This window comes from Wolffia australiana, chromosome 10 (genome assembly GCF_029677425.1).
Source record: "Wolffia australiana isolate 7733 chromosome 10, ASM2967742v1".
In the NCBI taxonomy this organism is placed as follows: domain Eukaryota; kingdom Viridiplantae; phylum Streptophyta; class Magnoliopsida; order Alismatales; family Araceae; genus Wolffia; species Wolffia australiana.
The window spans coordinates 9,206,225-9,216,291 of NC_135844.1; the positions used below are offsets into that span (position 1 = coordinate 9,206,225).

The 10,067-nt window shown below is 36.7% G+C and overlaps 1 protein-coding gene across 1 annotated transcript; it reads left to right on the forward strand.

Moving 5' to 3' along the window:
• The first annotated feature begins 379 nt into the window (after positions 1 to 379).
• Positions 380 to 8,113, forward strand: LOC144708741 (LOW protein: exocyst complex component-like protein). The gene is made up of 7 exons (XM_078582179.1): positions 380 to 631; positions 2,348 to 2,442; positions 3,464 to 4,460; positions 4,911 to 5,420; positions 6,153 to 6,341; positions 6,464 to 6,600; positions 7,615 to 8,113. The coding sequence occupies exons 1-7, from the start codon at positions 536 to 538 to the stop codon at positions 7,853 to 7,855; spliced, it is 2,265 nt and encodes a 754-aa protein (XP_078438305.1). The 5' UTR covers positions 380 to 535; the 3' UTR covers positions 7,856 to 8,113.
• Positions 8,114 to 10,067: the final 1,954 nt, after the last annotated feature.

Here is a 10,067-nt window from a genome sequence, read left to right on the forward strand (position 1 = left end):
TCTATCCATTTCCATAAGAAAGTGCTGAACAAAACAGATTGTTGGGTAATCATGATGAAGTAATTATTTTTTAGATTACATGGTCCAACAAATATTTAATGCTGCCACAGACTTTGGTTCCCCACATAAACTTATACTGCCTCTTACACTCAAAGTTCATCAGATTTCTTGAATTATAATAAATTGCTGGCAGAGGTAATCTTTCTTTCTTACCATTTACTATAAACCCAGATCTTCTTATCAACAGATAATAATAATACAACGTCATGTTTTCATTTCAAGAAGGGTGTTATTGAACAAATAATATTCTAACTATTTTTTTTCCAAAGTAGACTTCAATTGATTTCTTCCCCCCCTGAAGATTCGCTTCCGTTGATATCCGATCATACAGTCTTATATAAATCAACCCAGAATCTTCTCACAGTTCGAGGGTAGTCTGCAGAAGAAGACTGTGTTGACAGAGATCGAAGATCGCGGAGAGTGTAGGGAGCATCGTTGATAGGTTTGTGGAAGGCAGAGAGGAATCTGGGCGAAGATGGAGAGCAGCGATGAAGAAGATAACTTCATCTCGCACGAGTGGATCACGCCACAGTCTCAGATCAACTCCATGTACCAGTCTGAAACGGAAAAGGTATCATCTTTGAAATAATGTAGCTCAATCATGGTGGCATTCATGTTTGAGCTTTCAATTATATGGATTTTTCGTTATTCTTGAGGTTGGGTTAGCCTTCTTTGCCATGACATTCAGTTTTTTTAATCTGTTTTCTGTGCGTCTGTTTGCTTGGATCGTGATCACGGATGCTCAATCTGAGATTACCATGTTTGACTTGTTCAAAGATTTCATCTTTAGACTCGTACTTTTGAGCTTGTAGTTTCATGGATTTTTCGTTATTCGAGTGGTTAGGTTGGCCTTCTTTGCAATGACATTCAGTTTTTCTGTTTTCTGTGTCTGTGTGCTTGGATCGAGCTCCCGTTGTGATAAATTTGAGATTACCGAGTTTGTTTTGTTCAAATATATAATCTTTAGACTCGTGCTGCTGCATAACGATGGCATGCATACTTGAGCTTGTAGTTTCATGGATTTTCTGTTATTCGAGCAGTTGGGTTGGCATTCTTTGCAGTGACATTCAGTTTTTCTTGTAGTTTCATGGATCGAGTGTTCTATGTGATGACGGATGCCCAATCGGAGATCATCATGTTTGTTTCGTTCTAATGTATCATCTTAAACTCGTACTGCTGGATAACGATGGAATACACATTTGAGCTTGTAATTTCATGGATTTTCTGTTATACAAGTTTTTGGATTGGCCTTCTTTTCAATGACATTCAAATTTTCTGTTTTTTAGTGTTTACGTTTTTGGATCGAGTGCCCTATGTGATCACGGATGCTCAATCTGAGATCAAAATGTTTATTTTGTTCAAAGATAATCGTCTTTAGACTCATATTACTGCATAACGATGGAATGCATACATGAGCTTGTAGTTTCATGGATTTTCCGTTATTCGAGCAGTTGGGTTGTTCAGTAGGATGTCCATTTATCTGAGATATCTTGTAATATGTTACTTCAGTAGGATGTTGGTTTCTCTGAGATAATTGATCGGTGAACTTGAACTCATGATAATGAGTGTTTTCTTGTTCCTTCCTTTCTCCCTCCTGCTGTGAACTTCTATGATTGGAAACAACGAGTAGGAAGTATCACTTTGTATGCTCTCATTGATCTTGATGATGGTCAGGTCGTCACGATCCGAAACTTTCAATTTGAGCTGTGCTCAAGATTTTTCTACCTTGGAGCACATTTTAATTCATTCTCATCTAAATTGAACTCGTCCGATAGGGATTTTTTGTGTTCCCAAGAAGCATACTATATAATTTTCGAATTAAATCCTATTTAATTATTTCCTACCAGGTGGGCACAAACGTGTGAGTTTCTATTAGATTCTAATAGATAGCTACTGTTTTATTCTATATTTCTCCGTTGGCGTAAATCTTGACGCAACTAGTGAACTTCCTCCATAATCAGTCAGTAAGTAGTGTTTCCATATTTCCTGACATAAAAGGTTTCTAGCTCGGGGTCAAGGCTTTTTTTGTGGGTGTCTTTTTTCTGGTTACCCCATCCATTCTCATTCTTGTGCAGTACTCAAAATTTTCTGCTGCCGCACCATATGATTAATTTTTTTGTCATACATATGATAATCAACATCAGGTCCTCCGGATTATTATAAAAGTGCTCGTACTTTATATTTGTAGTTTATCTTGTATCTGTTTGGCTGTATCTTCTATCCTCTCTGTTTTTCTGAGATTTTTCAGTTTGTTTCACATCATTAACATTGTGTTTTTCCTTCTTAGGGAATTCGAAAACTCTGTTCTGATCTTTTAGATCTAAAGGACGCTGTTGAAGGTCTGTGCGGGAATATGCAAATGAAATATCTTTCATTTCTGAGGTATGCCATTATGGGTCTCTCCTATCACTGATCAAAGATAATGCTGTTTCCAATAAAGTTGAAACTTTTTTTGGCATCGCACTGGGTACTAAACATGGGCTTTGTTCCACATATCTGTTTTTAAATTCAGCTATGGGTCGTTATACATCATTATAGATTTTGGTCAAAGACTGCCTCTTATTTCTTGTGAATTTTTGATCCTCTGAGAACAAGAAATTACTCTGACTTTCGCTCTCTGGAGCACATTTTTTTCCCTTGGCTGTTAACTTGCCAGCTTCATGTCATGTTACTTCACCTTAATAGCGTGAAATACTAATTTAGATGCTTTAAAGCTTAGATGATAGTGTTGAAATAAATGAAATAAATGAACTTTTATGTCGTCTTTATCATCGTTTCATTTTAGTGTAGTTGTTTCTGCAAGCCATTTTTACGTTCTTTAGCTCCTATCATTTTCATTTGTATTCCTACATTCAGAAGTCCATGATTATCCATCCTCAGTTCCTACATACTGAAGGTTAATGATGGTTATGGAGTTATAAACGGCTTGGTTTCTACATCACCTCTTTAATCTTATGGTATCGGTGACAAGAACAATGCATTTTTTTCCTTTCATCAGTGCATTTTAATTACCTTTTTCATCTCTTAAAGCTACGGATTTACCTGTTGGGCATTGTCTTATGTTTTGGTCGTTTGACTTTCCTCTCCATGTCTAATTTTTTTTCAAGTGATATATTTTTGTCAAGAACATGTCATCATGATGTATATGCTGGGCATTTTTTATTTTACGACACCGTTAAATGAAAATGATTAAAATTGTGAAGCTGATTGTCTGCTTCCTAGGCAACTGGTTTTGCTTCTATATTCGACTTTGAGAGCATTATTATTCTAAAATAATTGCACATTCATTGTATTTTCTGTGATGTGGAAAAAGGAACACTATTTTAAGAGCCAAAGACCCTTTAAGTGATGCTTTCGATTTTTAATTTTTTAATGCATGTTTATTTCCTTATTATTTATTCAGGGTATCTGAAGAGGTCATGGAGATGAAACAAGAGATTATTGATCTTCAGAAGCACGTATCCTCTCAAGGGATCCTTGTGCAGGATCTTATTAATGGGGTTTGTCACGAGATAGATGAATGGAGTAAAGATACTACAACGGCTGATCTTGTGGAAAATATTGAGGCTTTTGGCCCTGAAGATACCTCACCCGCTGAGAGTCAAGAAACCATGGCTTTATTTTTTGAAAATATAGATGTTCTCTTGGCAGACCATAAGACTGAAGAAGCACTCCAGGCATTGCAGGTAGAAGAATCTAGAGAAGTCACTACAGTTGTCAATCCTTCATACAAGGAAGCCATGTCAAAGAGAAAGGCAATCCTTGTGGATCAACTCACTGGTATTTGTGAACAGCCAACTGTTGGAAATTCTGAAATGAATCAAGCATTGCTTGGCTTGATTAAACTTGGTAAAGGTTCTCTTGGTCATAAACTATTACTAAAACGATATGGCTCCCGTTTGCACAAAAGTATTGAAGATTTTCTGCCCACATGTTCAGTCTTTGCGGAAACTTATGCTGCTACACTTTCTCAACTCGTGTTCTCTGCAATATCAATTGCGAAAAAGGAATCAAGGAACATTTTTGGAGATTCGTCCACTTATGCAAATATGTTTGTGCAGTGGGCCGAGTATGAGATTGAGTCATTTGCTCGGATAGTAAAAGAAAATGGCCCTTTATCGGATTCTACTTCTGCACTACGTTCCATGAGCATTTGTTTGGAGGCTGCTTTTCATCACTGTACACTTTTAGAAACTCAAGGCTTGACGTTTTCAAAGTTGGTGGTAGTACTTCTGCGGCCTTACGTGGAGGAGGTCCTTGATATGAATTTCCGAAGAGCACGAAGACGAATTCTTGATTTTTCCGGGGTTGATGACCCAATTGTTTCCCCATCTCCTGACGTTTTTGAATCAGGGATCTTGCTTGTCAATAATGGAAAGAAGTTCATCTCTATTGTTGCTGTAAGTTCCGTACTAATAAGTTGGTCGTATTGATTGTTGGTTGTGGAGAGATAGACACAGTCATGTGTCATCAAATTTAAACTTTAGGGACGAATGTCAAATGGCACTGAACAGAACCCAATCCATCATCAGTCATTCGTCCTGACGTCAGGCCGCAAAAGAGAAGAAAACCTCTTCCTGACTTAATTTCCTTCTCATTTCTTCCTTTCATTCATTGGGTACCAGTCAATTACTCTTAGTTTTACATCTGTATTCTGTCCGTTCGGTCATCTGTTCCGTCCAGTCCCTCAGATAGGAATTGATCAAAACTGCAGATTCTGCGATGGATCAATGAACGAACTTCCATTGAGCTCTATACTGTCTGTCCCATTTTTTTGTTCCACAGATATTATCCTTGAACCTGGTCAACGGGACACTTTTTATTATTGCTGGCATTATTTTCCATTTCAGGATATCTTGGAGCAGTTAACTCCAACTGCTATAATGCACTTCGGAAAGGACATTCTCAGCAGGCTTCTCATTCTCTTTGATAAATACGTCGAGTCTTTGATCAAAGACTTGCCCAGTCCCACTGAGGACGAAGCCGCCGCAGAACAGAAAGAGAGTGCAGATTCTCAGCTCGAAGTTGATGCACAACATCTTGTCCCATTGGGAACTGCGTGGACTGTAGCTGATGAACTTCTACCAGCCGCTGTGTCCCGAGTCTTTACGCAGAGAGGGAAAGGAGATGAAATAAAGACAATGCCTTTTGAAGGTATTAGTCCAGTTGAGTTTAAGGATTGGCGACGTCATCTCCAGCACTCATTGGATAAGCTTCGAGATCACCTTTGTCGGCAGTACGTCCTGAGTTTCATCTACTCCAAGGATGAGAAGGCATGTTTTGATGCGCATATATACTTGGGTGGGAAAGCGGGTGATCTCTTCTGGGAATCCAACCCTTTGCCTTCGATTCCATTCCAGGTTACCTCTTATTGAACTTTTATATGAGGGAACTCTTAATCTTTATGATTTTTATTGGATATTTATCTGCAGAGGCCTTGGTCATTCTCTCTCTCTCCCCCCCCCTCCCTGATGCACACACACGCACACACTCTTTCTCTCTTTATCTATTTCTATCTTGCTCTCTTAAATGCAAGTCTTCTCCTTCTCTTAAATGCAGAGGGGTCGGTCACACTCTCTCTCTCCCTCTCACTCTCCTCTCTCTCTCTCTATCTATCTTAAACTTCATATCTTCTCCTCCGTCATATCTACACAGCTATTTCAGGGAGCTTGGATTTTTCCGTTGAATATTTATGTGCCAAGGCCTTCTCTAGCTCTCTCTCAAAAAAAATTACGATGTATAAAGAGAAGGAATGCCACTATTTTCATTGATTCACGTGGTCATGCTTCTAGATCTGTCAATGAAACTTCATGGTCTATCAGGCTTTCCATTACATTTTTAAGGGACGACATTAAAGCACAATGAATACGGAGCCTTTGCTATACATAATCATATAGGAGATATGCTTGATTTCTGGGATCATTTTATAGAGCTCGCTCTCAAAATTTGAAAATAAATATTTCTATTTATACTTGAATATAGAATTCCGTCTGTTTATTTATTTTATTTAATTTTCTCTGGTGAATTTTCGGTCTGTTCAAACAGTTTGCATTCCTAACCATTCTAATTGCACCTGCGATGTTGGACTTCAGGAATTTTTTGTTAGGCTTCAGGAGTTGGCCACTGTGGCTAAGGAGGCCTTACATGGAAAAGAGAAGGTCCAGAAGGTTTTTGTGGCTAGGTTGGCAGAAACAGTGGTCATGTGGTTGTCAGATGAGCAAGAATTTTGGGAGGTTTTTGAAGATGAATCTGTTCAAGTACTCCCCTCTGCTTTGCAGCAGGTCACAATAATCTCTGTGCTTCCCACTTACCCATTTTTATGCAATCATTTCTATTTTTCACTTTTTCCTCGTATTCTCTTGAATCCTCCTCTTCAAATAAGATGTTTTTTTGTGTCTAACAGATGGTATTTGACATGCACTTCCTCATTGAGGTTGCAGTCTGTGGGGGTTATCCTTTCAGAAACATCCATCAAAGTGCGATAGCAGTGATTAACAAGGCTATTGAGACCTTCTCAAGACGCGGTGTTGACCCGCAGAGGTAACAAGCCATCTCTCTCTCACTCCATCTTACTCAGTTTCTCTCTCTCTTCCTCTCTCTCTGTGACTTCTCTCTCTCAATCTGTTTCTCTCTCTCTCTGTCGCACTCTCTTTCTATTTCTGTCAATAAGTTGACATTTTTTCCTCTCTTTCTCCCTTACTGTCTCACTCTCTATTTCTGTCAGTATGTCTAAATTTTTCTCTCTCTCTCTCTCTATTTCTCTGTCTGTGTATATATTTTCCCTCTCTCTCTCTCTCTATTTCTCTGTCTACGTGTATATATTTTTCCCTCTCTCTCTCTCTCTATTTCTCTGTCTATGTTTATATATTTTTCCCTCTCTCTCTATTTCTCTGTCTATGTGTATATATTTTTCCCTCTCTCGATTTCTGTGTCTGTGTCTATGTTTTTCCCTCGCTCTTACTGTCTCACTCTCTCTATTTCTCTGTCTATGTGTCTATTTTTTTTTCTCTCTTTCACTCGAATTCTCTCTTTCTTTCTCTCTCTCTGTACGTGTCTATATCTTTCTTCCTCCTTCCCTCTCTTACTCAGTTTATCTCTCTCTCTGTACGTGCCTTTATCTTTTTACCTCTCTCTCTCTCTTACTCAATTTATCTTTCTCTCTCTCTCTCTCTATTTCTCTCGGTACATGTCTATATCTTTCTATCTCCATCTTTCATTGAATATATCTATTGTTCTCTCTCTCTCTCTCTCTGTGACTATATCTCTTCGTCTCTGTCTCTTCCACTCTCTTTATGTCTCTATGTGTCCCTCTCCTCTTATCTCCCTTCCTATCTCATTTAATTTCTATTCTTTCTTCTTCCTCTCTCTGTGAAAATATCTTTCTTTCTATCTACCCCCCTCTCTCACTCAATTTGTCAATCTCTTTCTTCACCTTTCTCTCTAATCTACTGATAACCTACCAACCTAGATATCTGATCAATCTATTCAAGCTAACAATCTGTCTACCTACATCATGCATATCTCTCACTTCTCTTTAATGTTGCATGGGTGCAGCGCACTACCAGAAGATGAATGGTTCATTGACAGTGCAAAGGCTGCAATAAGTAAACTGGCCTTCGGATCTCAGGCTTTCAATACATCTAAGGCCAATGGCCTTTGGAATCGTCCCAACTTCATGTACGAATTCAATGAGGCTCCTTCTACTCCTTCATCTGCCTCAACCGATGAGTCCTTCGCCTCGGCGACGATGGGCGAACTCAAAAGCCCCTCTGATGACTCAGATTCTGATGCCTAAAATCCTATATTTCATGAGATACTTGATGGGATGATGCAGATAAGCTGCTAAATCCTACAAGAATGAGGCCAAACTGGCATTCCCTACATTTACAATTTTTTGGCAGTTCGATGGTAGGCCCAAGCAATGTCAGGGAATAAAGGTTTGTACATAGATTGCAGTTCCTAACATTCAGGTGATCTAGAAATATGTAGTTCTCATTGTCACCATCATTAATTTTCTCACTACAATGATAATTGCTGTCATTTATCATCATCATATCGACATCATCATCATCATTATCATTGGCACTGAAACTATCTTTCCTGCCTTTTATTATGGATTAACATATAGATCTGATGCCATCGTGACAGGATAATCGGATAAACGTTTAACATCAACTATGGAAGGGCATTGTTTTTGAGCCATCATTTAAGATGGTATAGTATTATTAAACATGGATGAATGTCTAGACCAAATAAATCGGCAATATCCTTGAAAGAACCATTTATATTTGCAAATGATGGTCTTGATAAAAAAAGACAATGTTCAAGTTTCTATATCCTATAATTTCATTGTTAAAGTTGTCTAGTAATTAATGTCGGAATGATTTGAAAATAGAGAAGGATGTAAAATACCCATGAAGGAGCGTGGGAGATTATCAGTGTTCATTGATTGAAGAAGAATACTTTGGTGAATATCAAACTAATTTGGAGAAGTTCACCCTAAGAAGAAACCATTGTTTCAGGAGAAATACTTCGTGAACATATTAATGTCAACGGTCAGTCCATATGACCACTATGAAATATATTCATGACGTAAAATGTATTAGAATCAAAGATCTTTATTTTCCTGAATCTTTTTTTTAATATAAAGGTTTTATTCAAGCAACATGTCCTAGTGCAAGTGTCTGGATTCAATTTCCTAAGTTAAATATCATTTGACAAAAGATTCTTAGTACAATGATGGCTCCATTGAATCGATGGGAAAAGGTTTTTCAATTACAGATGACTCCAGAGCTTGATTCGGGATAAGACTCAAAATAATATAGGCTGTAATATATGTTATTGAGATATACTTGTGTTAGATTCATCCAGGTGCACACACTAACTTATATCTTTAATTATTTCAGCATTAAGAGCCATTTTATTAATGTCCTTCAGACCCAAACTACGTCAACAAAAAAACTTTAAAATGAAAAACTACCAGTTAATTTTAAAATGAACTAGATCGTTTTATTTATTTCTTTTGAATGAGATTGTTAAGATAATACATTTTCATAAAATGTGAAATGAAAATTAAAGAAAAGAGGTAATTTTAAACTTTTGTTACATAAAGTTCCAGCTTAATGAACTGCCTCACAAAGTAATAATATTTTTCTATTTTCTCTTACAAATATGGTGAATAAAACCTATTTTGTCAGTAATGTTTTCCGGAACTAAAGAAGATTTTCCCAATTCATCTTCCAGATTGGATGAAATATTGGATGCCTTCCATTCCTACAGTCTCTTGAGCCTTTTTTTAGTTATTTCATCACAAACCATCTTTCCAATGCTAACTTGGAATTACTGCCTTATATTTGGAGTGTAAGATTTTTTGTTAACGAGACACTGATTTACTAAGTGTTTTTTGACCGATTAACACTTGAAAACATAATATTAATGTAGATATTTATTCAGTCATAAGTTGTATCACCATTATATTTTGAAAATGATGGGGATGTTAGATACCAATTTTAGGATGAATTTTTTAAAAGGAAAAAGATAGATTTTTTTCAAACGTACTTACTATATCAAATTATAATTTTATTCAAATAATGTTTTTTTCCTGAGAAAAGGTGCAAGTGAGAAAAAATAATACGAACATCATTGTTTAACGAGTATTATATCACGTTTTAATTTAAATGATTTTCTTTTAATACATTCATGCTGGTTTTAGAATATTTTTTGTTCCATGCTATATAGGTTTGTCTATGTAGTGATATATTTTGTAATGGTAGTTTTGGAAAAAAAAACATTCAATATGGGCATGTAATTTGTAATCATGTCCAAACATAAAGGTCTATAGTTTATGTTAATTGCTTTATGATACATAGTTTTAGAATGGTGATAGGTTTCAATTTCTCTATCTAGAAAACATTTTCTTGTTCAAACAAAAAACTCCTTGTCCATGAATAGATTTTCACAAATATATTAAATTTTAGTTTCAGTTAAATCATAATATCAGGTCATCT